This window comes from Strigops habroptila, chromosome 5, assembly GCF_004027225.2.
Source record: "Strigops habroptila isolate Jane chromosome 5, bStrHab1.2.pri, whole genome shotgun sequence".
NCBI lineage: Eukaryota > Metazoa > Chordata > Aves > Psittaciformes > Psittacidae > Strigops > Strigops habroptila.
In genome coordinates, this window is record NC_044281.2 from 68,071,713 (window position 1) to 68,088,635 (window position 16,923).

General features: G+C 52.3%; 1 protein-coding gene across 3 annotated transcripts; it reads left to right on the plus strand.

Moving 5' to 3' along the window:
- The first annotated feature begins 14 nt into the window (after nt 1-14).
- On the plus strand, nt 15-12,624 carry POLL (DNA polymerase lambda). 3 transcript variants are annotated; one of them, XM_030486125.1, is made up of 9 exons: nt 15-44; nt 1,452-1,595; nt 1,859-2,156; nt 2,792-2,960; nt 6,040-6,363; nt 6,918-7,091; nt 8,064-8,192; nt 10,243-10,411; nt 10,800-12,624. In XM_030486125.1, the coding sequence occupies exons 2-9, from the start codon at nt 1,481-1,483 to the stop codon at nt 11,162-11,164; spliced, it is 1,743 nt and encodes a 580-aa protein (XP_030341985.1). In that variant the 5' UTR covers nt 15-44; nt 1,452-1,480; the 3' UTR covers nt 11,165-12,624. The 3 variants fall into 3 exon arrangements, with proteins under 3 accessions (XP_030341985.1, XP_030341988.1, XP_030341987.1); XM_030486128.1 differs by having other exon boundaries at nt 21-44; nt 1,862-2,156; XM_030486127.1 differs by lacking the exon at nt 15-44 and adding an exon at nt 1,299-1,329.
- Nucleotides 12,625-16,923: the final 4,299 nt, after the last annotated feature.

Consider the following 16,923-nt stretch of genomic DNA (forward strand, 5'->3'; position numbering starts at 1 on the left):
CGGGAAGTGCTTCCCGGCGCGGCCCGGCGCGGCCCGGCCCGTAGGTGAGCGCGGTCCCGGGGCCTGTCTCCCCCTTCACCCCCCGTCTACTTGTGGGGGGACCCTTCCCCTCTCGGTCGTGGGGATCCCCCGCTGCTCCCCCGCTGGTTGGGGGGGGGGGGTCTCGCCCTCTCGCCGCCCTCCTCAGGCCGGGGCGCCGGAGGGTCCCGTTTCCTCCCTGGGCCCGGCCGCGGGGTTCCTGGGAGTTGTGTCCTTCCCCCGGGGCTCTGGGCGCCGCTGGGCTGCGGGTGTTGAAGCCTTCGCGGCCTGAGGATGTTGGCAAGTAACCTGGCATGTGCGCTTGGTCTTAGGCAGCGAAATACTACCTGGAAAAGCGTTCTTTTAAGTCCTGAAAAGGACTGAGACAGTTAGAAGCTTGAGAGGGGTTTACTGTGGGGCGTATTTCTTTAAATATTACTGTTTTCAGAGCAATTTTTTGGTCAAAATGTCCTGAAAACAGGAACATCTGTGTGAAGCTGAGTTATAGAAGCGTAGCAGGGTTTCTTCTCCCTTGAAGCTAAACTCTTCCTTGCAGAAGCAAGGACTTGAGTCCCGTTCTGTGTTGGTCTTCCAGGGGATTGTGTTTAATGCTGGGGTGAGGAGGAGACTGCAGGGAGAAGATACAGTCAGATGGGACGATTTTCAGCTCTTCCAGGCTTAATGTGGTAGGTTTGTGCTGGTCTGTGTGTGAGAAACCGCTAAGCAAAACATGAGGTGCTGCACGGAGGGGAAGCCAGGCTGGCGTTGACTTGACGCTGCAGCTATGTGGAAGGTGCTGTTGGGATATGCAGTGATTCAGGGGGGTTAGGCTACAGTAGCCTGGGATGGTAGTTAAAGCTCCAAAGTTTGCCTTTGCAAGGCTTGTGATGGTAAAGCTGCAGTTGTACCCATGTTGAACTTGGCTAGTTAATCTTTATTAGTTTGCTGTTTCCGGCTGAAGCCATGGTGGGGGGTTTCCTCCTGTGGCTGTATGAAACACTTGGTGTCAATCAGCTGCTTTACCTCTTCTCATCAGTGACTGGATTTCAGCCCTGGCAGGAGAATTGTTTTCCTTCTGGGCACATGCTTCAGAAATATCAGGGAAATTAAGTTGCTTCTGTTGGCTGAACAGAAAGGAGCTCCAAAATGCTGAAGTAGTTGAATACTTCCTATTGTAGGAACTCAGCTTAAGTAGTCTTGGCAGTGTCTTCTTAAATGGCTTTTTGGTGATTTCTAACTTTGATTTTTCTGACCTTGGGGGCTGCAATTCTTGTTTCCAGGTATCTCCCTTGGGGCAAGTGTTTTTGGAAGGTGAGAACAAAAAAAAAACAGAACTCCAAATCAGCAAAGAGAATGAGCAAAATGAGTGAAGCTTAAGTCGTGCTTGTGTAACACTGGTCTAAGCAACCTCCCTCTTTCTTATTGGTATTCAGGAGCTGCAGCTAAACTTTCCACCAGGCCTATGGAGCCACGAGGCATTGTCAAAGCCTTTCCCAAGAGGAAGAAAGTGAGGGATGACTTAGGGAAAAGCATCCCTCCAAAGATCCCAAAAGAGGAAGGAACAGAGATACCCGAGGGTAAGTTCTGCATGCCCATGACATGGAATATAATATTCCTACCTCAGCTTGTTAACTAGAGCTATCCTCAAAGGCTTTTTCTGGCCTCTGAGTGTGTTTTCTGTAGAGATCATGGCCAGCCTGCTTTGGTGTGTGCAGGTGGTGCCCCCCAAAGACTGCTTTCCACTATGGATGCCATCAAGTCCTCTGTCAGATATGTAGCCCCGTTGGTTTGGGACACTGTTTCTCTTGTCACTGAGCTCCTGCCTGTGTGTTTTCCTCAGCAGAGTGGCTGAATCCAGTTACTGCCTACGTGCTGCAAGCTGGCATTGGCCAAGCCAGGGCGGAGATCTTCCACAAGCAGATTGTCCAGAATGGAGGTGTTGTACACAACCAGCTCTCCTCGGAGGTGACACATGTCATTGTGGCTGAAGACATGGACTGTGATCGGGCTTTTCGGCTCCTTAAATTAACCAAGCTGCCTTCAGGGCTGCAGCTAGTGAAGGCATCCTGGCTGAGTGCTTGCATTAGAGACCAGAAGCTGCTGAGTACTGCTGGCTACCATGTCTTTATCCCTCGCAGGTATGCAAATGCCACGTGTCATTCCTCACTACAGCACTTCTGTCCTAAACTGAACGGTACTAAAATTTGACCTCTGCTCAAAATCTCAGGCTGCAACTCCTTGCAGCTCCTGTGGGCATGACTCAAAGTCACTTTTCCCCATACAGAGTGTGAAATTTAGTGACTTTGTGACCAGTTGCCATTCTGTGGCATAGCAAAATACATATAGCCCAGAAGTATTAACAGGAGTCCTGTCACTTGCTACAGGTGCTAAAGGTACCTCTTCCTTCAGTGATACAAGGAGATTTGTTTAAAAAATGCTGGAATTAAGTATGTTTCTTACTTATTGCAGAGAGAGAATTGACATCTAGGCACAAGAGGAAATAAGAAATGGAGCACCAAGCAGCCACAGGTTAGGATTAAAATGTTTTGGCAGAGTTTTGGAGGAAGAGTCTTAAGAGTGAGGTAGATAGGAGTTGCAGGTCAGCGAGGTGGATGAAAGTTGGGGAATTGAGCCAAAACCAGAGTAACTGCTCTATGACTCAACTCATGAGTTGTTTGCTCCATCCCAAAACATGCAGAACCATCTCTCAGTCAGTTTTCTAAGGGCTGAGAAGTTTTCCGTCTCCTGTACTAAGGCATCTGATTCATGGCAGGTACCTGGAGGAGGGAGAACTCCAAAAAGAGGAGCAGCAGCAGGTCCTGGGCAGTGAAGAGGTTCAGCCTCCAGCAGAGGGGGGAGCAGTGAAGCCAAATACTGAAGCACAGTTGGAGGATTCCTCGCAGCGAGGCCTGGGCACCCTTGGACAGCAGCAGCTGGCTGAGGTGAGGCTTCCCACACACGCCCTTCTCATTGTGAACAGATCCTGCATGCTGCTTTTCCTGGTTAAGAGCATCCCTGCAAGGGTCCAATGCCAGATTTTTTCAGCAAAGGAAAGGTTTTTGGATGTTTCAGTGGGTTGGTGCTGGTAGGCTTGGGCTGTACACATGGGTACTGCTTCTCTTTGTCACTTTTAGATGTTAAAAGTAGAAACAAAACCCTTTGAATTCCTGTCCCCATCAGAATATTTCCAGCTGGAGTAGTCCTGGTGCTCTGATCAGGCCAAGGCTCGCTCTGGTGATCATGTTTTCCCTGCATCTTTTTGCGGAATATTTCCTGGCTGACAGCATCTCCCTTTTAGGAAGCTGTTTCAGATATTTCATACCATGAGCCTGCCTGAGCCATGCTGACCCATTCTCCACTCCTTGGCCAGCACCCTGTTCAGACACATGTGCAGTGGGTCAGGTTGCCACTCTAACAACTGCCGTGCTGTGCTTAAAATATCAGTGCTGGGTTATTAGTGACCTCTGCTGTGAGTCAGCTTCTCCAGCCTGCTGTTAGCTTACTTCCTTTTCTGTCTATTTTTGCTCAAGTTTGCTGAATTCTTTTTTGGCATAGGCATCATTCAAATCCATCTGCAGCAAAGTTACCCCAGACCTCTTAGAGCAGCAGCTGCCATGCAATGCTGGTATCTGTTCTCTAACACAGTCCCAAATTTTGTTTTATAAACCCCTGTGGTTACTCCCTACCTGGCAGCACACTGAGGGCTCCTTTGGTTTAGGTTTTCTCTTGAATATGTGTGTGGGGGGAATATTTTCTCCCCAGGCTAACTATCCAATGTGCTGTAGGCAGAGCTGGCTGCTTCTTAACTGCATCACCTTTGCACTTACCCCATCTTTGCTGTGTCTTCTAACTCTAAATTTCATGGCAATTGTTATTGACAAATCTCAGACTTAATGGGGGAAAGGATCTTTTGTACTGCTGTGGATTCTGTGGTATCTGCCCTGCTTTGTGCTCCCATTTACTTTGGGTGGTCAGGCAGCCGCTAGTCTGAAGCCTTGTTGCCTTATTTTCTCTTAAATCCCCTCAAGCAATGATATTTCCTGTTAGTCAGTGCACAGAAGCAATATTTGTAGACACTTCAGTAAAATCACTTGTCCCAAGTTCAGGACTGTGTGAGTTTGGGGAGGAAGGAGAACTCATGGGATATGCTTTAAAGACAGTACCAACCACTTTTAGCTACAACAGTAAAGCTGAAATCTCAGCTTAGAAGGAGGCTCCATTTAAGCACAGAGTCTTTCCTAGCTTGAGTGGATGCTTTTTCTCTAGGAGGTGGTAAGTGTGCCAGTGTTTCATACTGAACAGCGGCTCCTCTGCGTTTGAATGTAAACTCCTGTGAAGAAACCTTGTTACCAGACTGTATCAACAGCTTTGTGACTGGCATCTGGGTGCAGTAGCTTTATGCAAGGCAGCTTTTACAAGCAGTGCCAGTTACTCACTGGCTGAACCCTGGAGCTGTTACTCCAGGCTGCCTCCTTCTCAAGTGGCATATTGCCTCAGCTACTGGGCTTCAGCTGCTATCCTGGCTCCTGTGCTGTGCTCCAGACAGACCATGCACGTCCCAGCCTCACCCAGCTCTAGCAAGTCAGTGGCTGTAGGATGCTGGAGTATCTTAGAAGCTAATGGGACTAGTTGGTTTTGCACGTGTGGTTGTAAGGAGCCCATCGGCTTTGTTGATGAAGCTTAGGGAGTCAGAGGTTTATGTGCTCTTTCACCTTATGTGACACTGCTGGCCAAGAGGATGGGGATTGCATGCTCCAGCTGCAGAGTTCTTTGTGGTGTTGTTGGATAACATGCTACTTAGATGCTTTTAAGGGGCGTACTAACCAATCCGAACACTCTGAGGCTTTGCTGCCCTTAGAGGGATCAGTGTCTTAAGGGAGTTGTGTTTCAAGGGTTTCAGGGAGAATAAAACTACTTTAGTCAATCAAATCCTCAGTATGACCCAGTTTTCAGAGTTGCAAAACAAGCTTACAGGGAAACATCCTACCTCTTCTGCCTAAAGGCTTCAGCTCTGTATCTTGCAGGAATTGTGCCTCTAGACCTGCTTAGCCAGCAGAACCACAGGTTGTAAGTATATGGCTCTGATGTTAGGCTGATGCTCTGCAGAAACTCATAGCAGGTCTTGGTGTGCCGGATGTAATTGCTGGATTGATCCCAAACAGCCCTGTGCCATTCAGGGTTACTTCCACAGCACAGAAGCTCTTGGATCATTGTGGGCTCCTGTGTTTATACATCAGGAGAGAGGAGGACCCCAGTGAGCAAAGCCTCTGTGGGCTTCCCACTTCTGTTCCCTTTTGTTCATTACCTGAAGCCAAGGCTCATTGTTTCTTAAGTCTACACAGAGGCATCCTAATGCTGAGGGTATCAGCAAATGTATACATTGGTTCTTTCTTCTGTCACTGAGGAATGTGGAGTCCTTTGTGTCTTTCCTTCCTCTGCCTTTTCTCTTGCAGATAGCCATGGGGAAAATGAGGGGGTTGTAATTTACTACCCTGTTAAGATTTTTGTGTCTGTAATGTGAAAACAGAGTTCAGTGCCTATCTCCTGTCATCCTCATCATGGGGTGGAAGGTGTGGAGTCTGAATGTGAGAGGTGTCTATGCAGCCACCAGACCAGCACAAGGTTTCCCAGGGGGAGTAGGGAGTCAGGATCTCCCACAGCCAGGGATTTCGGCATTGTCATACAATGCTGCTGGCAGCAGTTGCTCACTTAACCAGTGTCTTACCTCAGTTAGGTCTCGGGGGCTTAACTTTGTTGGTGCATGTGAGCTTGGATCACAGATGGACAGCAGTGTCTCATCTCTTGTGCTCTGAGTAGCTTCAAAGGGTGCAGTCATTGAGGCATGAAGAGCTATGGTGTGCATATAACCAACCACTTACAGAGATGGCAGTTTGAGCACTGCATGCCTGGGAGGTTGGTTACTGCTCTGACTTCCTGCTCTCAGGAGCAGCCTGTGCCAAGGAGACATATGTGAGGCATGCATTTATTCTCACATAGCTGCTTTTCTACCTCTCCCTAAAGAAAGACTCTGGTGATGAAGACAGTGAAGGAGAAGATGCTGGTGTCACCCAGGGAGATCTGGAAGCATTGATTTCTGGCCATTACCCTGTGAAATCATCCGAGGAGACCAGTGGCAGCTCTTCCACAGTGGCCCAGCCTGGCAGCAAGTGGGTTTGTGCCCAGTCCTCCAACAGCAAGAAGGAAAATCACAACCAGTGCATCACAGAGAAGCTGGAAGTACTGGCAAAGGCCTACACTGTCCAGGGGGACAAGTGGAGAGCTCTGGGCTACTCCAAAGCCATCAATGCACTCAAGAGCTACCACAAACCAGTCACCTCCTACCAGGTAAAACACCTTCCCAGAGTGATGGAGCAGGGAGATAGACCCAGCATCCTAGCTCTGTTATGAGCCAGATCCCTTCCTCTTTCTGTACATGGAATAGCTTGTCTTGGGAATTTCTTCCTGTGCGGGGACTTCAATGGAAGTTGTGTAGCAAGTGCGAGTTGGGATTCATTGACCACCTGCAGTGTTTTCAGAACAGCAGAAAAGTGCAGTCTAAGCCTTTTAGGGCCAGATCTGAGCACTCATGAGATAAATAAGCAACTGGCCACCATTCAAGATAATATATCATACCAGCTGGATCTGAGTCTTACTGACTGTGACAGTCCAGCCATTCAGTGTATTAATGTTTCAGTCCTGTTTTGCATGCATGTCCTTTTCCACTTGGCACTGAATCAATGTAGCCTGTGTAAGCCTGGGCTAGAGAGGAGACCATCAGGTAGAATTAGTCCATTTACCAATCACTGATCAAATGGCTAAACCAGGCTCTGGGTGGGTAACAGCTGCCCAGCTTGTCTCTGATCTTCATTTTTCCAGTAGCAGCTCTGGTTTCTTGCTAGGAAGCCTGTAAAATCCCTGGGATTGGGAAGCGGATGGCAGAGAAGATCCTGGAGATCTTGGAGAGCGGGCATCTGCGCAAGCTGGATCACATCAGTGAGAGTGTGCCCGTGCTGGAGTTGTTTTCTAACATCTGGGGAGCAGGGGCTAAGACAGCTCAGATGTGGTACCAGCAGGTGAGTTTAGTGCCTTACACAAGAGGTTCTCAGGCTATGGTTTGAAGACTGCTGCTGAGTGTAGGAGACTTACTTGCACAAATAGTTTCCAGTTGCCAATATCCACAGATGGGATTTGAATCTGCTTTTAAGGGAGAATGAAGCTGGCTCCTATCGCGGGTGTGTTTGGGGTGAATGGAGTGCACCCAGTTAAGACTTGAGTTTCGGTGGGGATAGAGGACAAAGTTGAATGATAGGAGGAGTGGGGGACACCCTGCTTCTTCCCTTAGCGTCACTGCTTGGAGCTCTCACACTGCTCATGGCAATGGCACTGCTAAGAGCCAGGCTTGAATCAGGATGTCTTGGCCATGAAAGCTCCTGATCCAGTTGCTGTCCTGTTGGCTCAGCTGGCTCTTGTAGCTGTCAGAGCAGCCATCCACCTTGTCTGGAGGTTGTAGAAATTAGATTGAAGTGATGGTGCCAACAGAAGCAACCCAGCCCACTGGGTGGATTCCTTCTTTAAGAACAGTTTGTGTCCTGAGCACACAGCTAATGGAGCCTGATTTCCTGTAGTGTTTGGTTTGTGACTGGATTCTTTGCTGTCTTAAACATAGGATTGTATTCATGCTGTAGGCTTTCCTTTGTTGGGATATTCTGGATGTTGTTCCGTTACCTGTGTTACTGTTTTCCTTCAAGCTGTAGGAACACAGTGCCTTAAGAACAGCAGCCTTCTGTCAGGTTTAGTTAAGATTCCTAGTCACTGTAGGATGGGGACTAGAGGTGTGTGTGAGTAATGGGATTGCCTAAATCCCTTCTTTTGGAACCAGGCCCTAAGTCTGGTTCCAAAAGAACAGGGTCTACATGTGAGCTCAAAAGCTGTGGCTGGCCTGAACTTGAGTCAGGTTAAATACAGTCTGCCCAAATCTTGGTTGAAAGTATTTGAAGAGCAAAGTCTTGGTAGATGTTTGCATATCACCGCATGTTCTGCACTAGGGTTTCCGGACACTGGATGATATCCGCACCAAGGCGACCCTCACCCACCAGCAGGCTGTGGGGCTGAAGCACTACACAGATTTCCAGGAGCGCATGCCTCGGGAGGAGGCTGCAGAAATAGAACACACTGTGAGTACCTCAGCCCTGGGTCCTCAGCGTGCAGTACCTGTGCCTGCTGGGACCTGGCAGGAGGGTGTGTGCTGTGGAAACATCCCTCACTGCTATAGAGCTCTTCAGCCTCTCCTCGTGAGCAGGGTCGGTGCTTGGGGGATCCTTTTTGGTCATGGGCACACAAGGTGCCTACTTTGCCCCTTAGGAAGGTTCAGTTTGAATGCCTGGCAAGGAGAAGGATGACACTCACAGGTTTCAGTTCTACACACTGCTTTGAAAAAGGCTGTATGTGGCATGGTGGGATGAGTAGGTTCCCAGCTCTTCTTTCCTGCCTCTCATCTTTTCTGAGATGTGTGCTTTCAGCCAAGGCCCCTGAGATGTTTCCCTGGTGCTGCTTCTCCAAAGGGAGCTGTGAGCCCCCTGTGATCTGGTTGTCAGTGGGGGGACAGAGCATGGTTATCATTGCTGGAAGCAAAGGGGATCCAGGCTGCAGATGGATGTTGCTTGCTCTAGTTGGGGTGAGCGCTCAAGGATTATGGGGCGCTAAGTCAGTGTACCCTAATGTACCAAGCAGAGAGCTTGGAGAGCACACTGTCATTGCTACCCCTGTGCTCTCTGATCACCATGGAAGCAGCAGCCAGCGTGACCCTGTCACTCGGCCACAGGGCCTGGCCACGAAGAATACACTGCTGCCAGGCTCCTGCTGGGGTGTCAGTCCCGTGTGCCAGATTAGCTGTCCTGGTGGTGAGTGGTCCTTTTCCCAGGCAGGCTGGGTCGAGGAGCTGGCTCTTGGGGGTGGGTCTATTGTTATCTTGATGGGATTATTGCGCTCCCCTCCATACACACGCACACACCTCTGATCCAGGCCCAAGAGAGAGAATGAGGGATTAGTCACTGTCTGTGCTGCCTGTCACAGTGAGATCTGAGGAGCTTTTAGGCTCTCAGGTGGGGCTGAGAGTTTTCTAGAAATCTTCATTTAAAGCCAGAAGAGGGGCAAGGACACCAGAGGAGGGCTTGCTCCGCATGAGAAAGGCTTGTGGCTTCTTGGAGCACCTCTGGGGCAAAGGTTAATGGGTTTATCTCTTGCTAATGAAGGATGATCCCCAAGAGTGACAAGGGGCTGTGGGCATGGACACTACCTTCCTGAACCCCAGCCTCTATGATGGCCTCGTCACCGGGGATTGCTGAGCCCTTAATTATTTGCTGCCAGCAGGGTGATTGGCACAATCAGGCCAAGAATACTCCTGTCCAAGGTCTTGGGAGCCTTTCTTAAGCATTTAATGAATGAAGCCATCAGAATTAGCACTGGCCGCACAAAACAGGAGCTGGGGTCCAGCCCGGAGGTGTCTGCATTAGGAAAGTTCTGGTTGTATGTGTCTGATAGCTGGCAGCAGTGTGTTGGCATCTGTTAGGTCTAAAATGTTGGGACATTTGTGTTTTTTCCGGGTCAGGAAGCCCAGCTCACGTGCAGGGGCAGAGCTCCTGGCAGGAGTGAACTCCAAGGGACACTTGCAGATTTTTCTGCTACCTTGGGCCCTGCTGAGGAGGCTCCATGAACCCATTTCTGCTTCTGAAACGTGACCTGTGACCATGTTGAACTGATCCTCTCTCTGGGCAGAGCTGGTTAGCTTTGCCCACTCTGGCCCAAAAGAGAGCTCATACACCTCTTCTCTCATGCTGTCTCAGAAACCAAAGGCTCTGAAAGGTTGTGCTGTATTTTGCCTCCTCAGCATTGCTGCATCTCGCTTCTGGTCCCTACCCAGCTCTAGCCCAAGTGCCTCCAAGAGCTGATGACTGGTGGTAGCACCATGGAAGATGATTGTATTGTGTGGCAGTGTGCTGGGCATTTCAGGACTGGGTGGATATCAGCCCAACTCACGTGGCTCCTGACAGCAGGCCAGCTTGTAGGTGGTACAGTTGCCATGCCTGCCAAGTGTCTGCTCTGTATCAGACCCAGGAGGTGCAGGGCAGGCCGCAAGGCAGGCACAACAAGATCCTTTACTGTCTTGATGGAAAGAGCATGAAGAGACAGGTCTCTGACTATGCATCCCTCTTTCTCTTCTTCGAGGTCAGACAAGCTGCCCTGGCCCTGAAACCTGGGCTTGTGTGTGTGGCATGTGGCTCCTACCGTCGGGGGAAGCCCACCTGTGGAGATGTGGATGTGCTGGTCACTCACCCAGATGGGAAGTCTCACCGTGGGGTGTTCAGCAAGCTGCTTGACAGCCTCCACAGGAGTGGTAAGGGACCTGGGGGCCGGCATATGCTGCTCCAAGCCGTTCTTAGCATGGGCAAGCCAAGGAGGCAATGAGGTGAATGGCATTCATTGAAGGGCAGGTGAATATTTTTCCAAAGGACTGGAAGTCTTCTAAGTCCTTAAGAGTACTGCCCCTGGTCTTGGCCCTGCTCCAGTGGCAGCTCCACACCCAGTGTTAAGGAGAGAGTCTTGCTGCAGCTCAGCATGGCTTCTCCTGTCTGTGTGAGGCTGTCAGGGCTGAGGCTGGGTTGTCCTTGGGGTCCCACAACACATTGTGAGACACCTCAGCTGCTGTCTGGGCAGTGGGTAGTTTGGGGTGGGGATGTCACTCTCTACTGTTCAGCTCATGTCTGCATCTTCTGTCTCCCCAGGCTTCCTTACGGATGACCTCGTGAGTCAGGAGGACAACGGTGAGCAGAAGAAGTACCTGGGAGTGTGCCGCCTGCCCGGGCCAGCCCGGCGTCACCGCCGGCTTGACATCATCGTGGTGCCCTACAGGGAGTTTACCTGTGCCCTGCTCTACTTCACTGGCTCGGCTCACTTCAACCGCTCCATGCGAGCCCTGGCCAAGACCAAGGGCATGAGCCTGTCAGAACATGCCCTCAGCTCGGCCGTGGTGCGAGGCCCTGGAGGTGTCAAGGTGGTATCTGGTCATACTTTGCCCACTCCCACAGAGAGAGATGTCTTCATTCAGCTGGGGCTGCCTTACCGGGAGCCCTCTGAACGGGACTGGTGACACCTGCTTGTCACCCAGCACCCTGGGCCCATTGCCATGCTGCTGTTATGAAGGGTGCTGGTGTCCCCAGTGCTGCTCTGTGGTGACTGCAAACTGGAGGACATAGCAAACTGGGGCTCCTTGCAAACGTGGGGCCCTGCTGCTGGCTGAACTGTCTGGCTTCACCCAACAGAGGCCATGGGCTGGAACCATGCTGGATCACCGCCTGATGCCACAGGAGCCCCTGGCTACCAAAAGCGCTCACTGCCCATCAGCTATTCTGGCCCTGCTCTCCTTGGGGAAGCTTCAGAAGGCTGGGCTGCAGAGCCTTGTGATGCAGCCCCTCCCAGTGCTTGGGAATGGGAGAAGTGGGGTGTATCTTCCTCTGTGTCTGAGCACAGACACCCCAAAAGCTCCGTCCTGAGCTATGCATGAAGGCAGCAGGGGTCTGGCTTGGCTCTGGGACAGGCCTTTCCTCTTCTCACTACTGCAGGAATCACAAAGGGTTCCCCTGTGCTGCTGCTGTGTCCTTCCTCCATCTGAGCTGACTTGGATCCCCTGGTGGGTCTCACTGCATGGGTCACTCACTGAAGTTGTGACTGCCACCAGCTTCCCCTGGTGCCCGGTAAGCTTTGAAGGAGGTGTAGGGACCTGATGTGCTGCTCCTGCTTGTGCCAAGGATTGTCCAGTGCAGAGAGCTGTGATCCCCCTGGTCTGGCCCCAAGGGCTCCTTTCCTTTCAGTGCAGGAACAGAGCAGACCTCACAGCTCAGGAGCTGTGCTCAGGAGGGGTTTGAATGTAATGGCACAGAATGTAACCCAGCTGGGCTGTGTGTGCATGGAAGGCAAGGAGGCAGAGAGTTTAGTTCTAATTTGGGGTGAAGTAAAGCTTTCCCACTGTGTTTGTGTGGAAGCCATGGAGTCATCTGGTCTTTGATCGGAGAAGTGTGTTTTTGCGCATGCATGTAGATGTGGCTGGCCTCATCAGTTCCATGGGAGTAGGTTTTATTTCTCAGGAAACCTCAACTATTTTATGTTCTGAAGATGAATTTCCCAGAGACTTCCAGTGCTCTGTCTCTGTTATGGGTATTGCAGTGGTTCCTCCTGGCAGAGATGCTGCTTTACAGCATGGGCTGCCAGGAACACCACGGTGGGCATTTCTGTGCCAGGACCCCAGGGCTCCCTCTGGCTGCCCTCTGGGCCTGGCCTGGCCTCCTGCTTCCTTCTCTTGCAGTGACAAGCTGCGTGTTTGCTGCTAGGGCAGGCACAAGGGCATTGAACCCAGTGGGTTTGCACAGTTTCTTGCTACACTTTCAGCTGTGGGTCCTGGGCACCAGCAGTGGGGCTGGGGAGGCCTTGACCCCAGCAATGTCATTTGTCAGCCCAGCTTTTGCTGAACACGTGGTGGAAATGAATGTCTTCTGGCATGTCTTGGTGCTTTGAAATTTGAAGTGTAATAAATCCCTTCTCTTTTTTTCCTTGGCATCTTTATCTTTTTGTTCTCTGCCCTGCAACTGTTGGGACTTTGCCTTCTGGCTGACCAGGAGCCCCTCCTGTGCTGGCCAACTTCCCTGTTTTCAGTACGGACAGGGAGAAGGCATTGGAGACCTTCCTGCAGTTGGGTGGCCACTTCTGGCTCTCAGGACAGGGAGTTGCTGGCCACCATCCTCCCATGGCAGAGCAGGACCTGGCTCTGTCCTGGCATCCAACTGGCCACGTGGCTGAGCTGGGGCTGGCTGTGCCCAGAGAAAAGAGCAGTTCCTAAGCTGTGAGCCTTGGGCTGAGTTCTTGCTTCAGGTGTGGAGTCAAGAAGGGATTGCTGTCAGCTTTTCCATATTCATCAAACAGTAGGGTATATGGGAGTTGGCTGCTGCTGTGTCTCCTGTTCTGTGCCTGGAACACAGCTCAGTCTCCTGAGCATGGAATTGCTTTGGTTGGTCCAAGGGGAATCTGAACAGCCTGGAAGCCAAGAGAGCAAGTGGAGGTGAACAGCAAGGATGATTGGCTCAAAAGGGAGATGGAGAAGCTGGAGAGGGACAGAGGCTGCTGGAGAAGAGCCAGTGAGGACTGGGCTGGGTTATCCAGGAGTAAAGGGGAGTCAGCCTCAGCCCAAGGCCTGGGAGGTCCAGGGGGAGCACGCTCTGACACGGAGGGCTCTGCAGCCCAGGGACCAGCCCCAGAGAGGAGGGTGTCCCCGTCCTTGGGGTCAGCTAGGCTTGTCCAGGCATGGAATACTCCTGCCCCAAAAGGGGGTTGGGTGGGGGCTCCCTCTCCCTGCAGTGCTGCTGGGTTGATCCTGAAGGATTTTTCCTAGAGCTTTATGGCTGGCAGCCCTGGGCGTGGGCCTATTTCTGCCTGTGCTGGGGCAGGGAGTAGGGTGTAGCAGCTATTCCTGGAGGGCTCCCTTTCACCAGGGCCACATGCTGGGGACATCACTGGAGGTGTGGGAGATGTGGCACTGCTTGCCCCTAGCTCCTTCCCGTTTGTCACCCCACATTTCCAGGGCCACAATTCACACCCTGGTGCCAAATGGGTGCTGCAGCAGCGCATCAAAGCCCTGGCCCTGCTGTTTGTGCTGGGGAGGAACACAGGGATGCGTGGGGCTGCTCAGGAGCAGGATTGTTTGCCCAGTCCCTTGGGGAATGGCAGTGAGCGTGGCCCTGGTGCATACATACCATGTGGAGGCTGCTGTGGCTAAGTACTGCCAGCCCCTTGCTCTGTGAGGGAAGGGGCGTGATGCCTGTCCCCTCCTACCTCACAAATCCCTGCCCGGGAGCTTTGGAGGGCTCAGAGAGCCCTCCTGTGGCCAGCTGCAGCCAGGTGGGCTAAGGATGGATGGGGACCGTCTCTGGATGCAGAAGGGTAAGAGATGAAGGAGCACGGCAAGGAGATCGTCCAGAGCAGTTGGAGGTGACATTCTTGGATGCTGAAGTCTGCCACTTCTCCCTCATCCTAGTGCAAGGGAAGAAATGTGAAGGGCTGGACTGTGCTGCACGCTGTAACTCAGCCCTAGGCTGGGCAGTGCCCCCTGCCCTGGACAGAGGGGACAGAGCTTCCCCACACAGTTTCGTCTTTGTGCCCTGAATCCTGCCCTCCATCATCCCAGTCACCTGCAGACCCCAAGCCAGGGGCTACCTCCAGCCCAGCATTCCCTGAAGCCATGTGCTCCTCTGAGACCTCTTTTGCCCTTGCAGCAGGGCAGGACCTGGCCACCCTCAGCACACCTTCTGCATCTTCTAAATCCCGGCATGCCACACTTGTGAAAAAGGTACAAGGGATGGGCTCCTGGGGTGCATGGAAGGAGGTGGGGGCCAAGTTGCCAGGGTAGGTGCAGGGTGAGGATGAGCAAAGATGGTTTTTAGCATCTCTAATGAGGTGTTGCCTGGTTCCTGCTTCCCAGGAAGGGGCTTTGGCTCTTCCCCCTCCCCAGCACACCCCCTTCCTCTCTGTGAGTCTAATCATCCTGAAAACTAAACATAAACCTAAATGCAGCAGCACTTAGAGACTGAGTGGAAAGTCAGGGAGGCGGGATGGACACTTGGCTCCTGTTGCAGAACCCCACCGTCTCTGCACCCCCAAGCTATGTCCAGACTGGGGGCTCAAGCAATTCCTGTCTCCCCTCCACCTCTCCCAGCCATCCGTGCCCGTGGGGTGAAAGGAAGAAAAACACCAAGACAAGTCACTGCAGCTCTGAGCATTAGGCAGCTATTCCCCCCTGCTCCTTATCCTGACCCATCCTTAGCCATCATGCTTATCCTCACACAGAGGTGGGGGAAAAGGGGTGCAGAGGGGCGCGTTTGCCTCCTAACGCTGCTGCTTCGTATTCATGAGTAAATATTTGCTAATGGCAGCAGAGCCGGGTGAATGTGAGGGAGCTGCTCCCCCCGCTGGAGCAGGCAGGGAAATGAATATGAATTTATCATGATTAGGTGAACCCAGCAGGGAGAGTGGGAGAGGGAGGGCTCGGCGGGGAGGGGTGGGCGAAGATGGATCTCTGCAATAAAATTAAATAAGGACACCAAATAGAGTCACTGCTCAGGCGCCCGCCCGCCCTCCCGCGAGCAGGGCCTCCGCCGCCCCCCGCGCTCCTCCGGCTTTGCTGATTTCTCTCTTTCCTCAAATTTATGAGGCCAATTATGAAGATGAGGTTGGAAGTTCTCGGAAGTTCACTAAATGCAAAGTGCGGTCCCTGCTGTTCCCATCAAATTAATTAACCAAGCGCTATTGATGGCCGGGACGATGTTGGCGCTGTGTGGAGCGCGAGGGAAGGGCTGCTGGGGTGCTGCTGAGGGGGCCTGGCTGGGGGCAGAGCACCCTGTGGGGCATCCTCAGGGCCAGTGGATGCAGAGCAAGAAGCCTGCTTGGGCAGCCAGGGGGCAGGAGGAGTGTGGGGTGCAGCAGAGAATGCATCAGGTCCCACATCGATGCTCTGTATGGCAGCCCCTGTTTCCAGCACTGGTGGTCTCTGGCTGGAGAAAGATCCCCCTACGTGGTGGCAGGGATACCCTGGTGGAGACACGGCATGGCTATCACCAGAATGCTGCGTCATATCCTGCGGTGGACACCATGGCAGAGGCTGGTGGTCAGCATGAGCCTGTGTCTGGAGGAGCAAAGCCTGCAGCTAGTACCCTCTGGGGCACCCCAATATCATCTCCCCAGCTGGGCAGGGGGATGCTGACCCCAATGCCATGGAGGTGCTCTGCTCATGCTTGGGAGGCAAGTGACTTTCCCTATGGCTTAGCAGCGATGGTGCTAATGATAGGCCCACTGCGTCTTCCCCTGTTCCCCGAGTCCCAGCAGCCCTCCCTGCCTCGGTTTCCCTACTTTCACTATGGGAAAATACCTGTCTGTGACTTATAGGTAAGATCTCATGAGCACCCTGATTTGACACAGGCTCTTGGCCATCCCTTACCTTTGTGTGGAGCAGCCCAGCTCCATGCAGGGCTCAGGGAGAGGCTGGTTGGTTTAAGTGGGGGAGCAACCATGTACCTAAAGCCAGGTCTTATGGGACAGCTCCTGTGCCTGGAGCAGCCATGTCCTGCTCCACCCCTGCCAGGGAACAGCTTTTGGGGAAAGTACAGAGTGACCCCCATGTCTGCCCTGTCCCATGCTGCTGAGATGCCTCCTCTGTGCTCACATCTGGGATGCTGCTCTGGAACTGCTGAAGGCTGGGGGATGTGAATCCCCAGGCTGCTCAGGTTCACTGGGCAAACAGCCCTTCCTTTGCCTCTCTCTGGGGGGACATTCTCTCAAAGCAGGTTATATGTTGCTCAAATAAGTCTCTCAACACTGTTCTCCAGTGAGTGCTTGAGGTTGTAAAAGGGTCCTGTAGTGAGGCCCTGATATCTCCACTTGCTACAGTGTTAGTCTGTGCCTCAGTTTCTTCCTTTCTTGCATTTCCTAAGGCTGTTTGCTCTTTAGAATCCTGGAATCATAGAATGGTTTGGGTTGGAAAAGGTCTTAAGATCATTTAGTTCCAGCCCCCCTGCCATGGGCAGGCACACCTCACACTAGACCAGGTTGCTCAAGGCCCTGTCCAACCTGGCCTTGAACCTTTGGTCAGGGTCTGGTTTTCACTGGGTACAAACAGAATCCCAGTTCCTGAGGATCCAGCAAGGATGCTACCAGTTCCTGGTAGCATGAAGGGACTGCAAGATGTGGCCAAAGGCTCAGTCCTCATCCCCAAACCAGTCTTGTTTCACGCTGAATGTATGTGCCATAAGGCTTCCTCCTTTTTACCACCCTGGCACAGGGCCCTTCCCCTGTAGCACCCTGGGGTCC

Bases quoted from the DNA above. Each gene is read 5' to 3' on its own strand.
- POLL (XM_030486125.1), top strand. From the start codon at position 1,481: ATGGAGCCACGAGGCATTGTCAAAGCCTTTCCCAAGAGGAAGAAAGTG. The intron at 1,596-1,858 runs GTAAGTTCTGCA...TGTTTTCCTCAG, and splicing joins AGGAACAGAGATACCCGAGG to CAGAGTGGCTGAATCCAGTT. The intron at 6,364-6,917 runs GTAAAACACCTT...GTTTCTTGCTAG, and splicing joins AACCAGTCACCTCCTACCAG to GAAGCCTGTAAAATCCCTGG.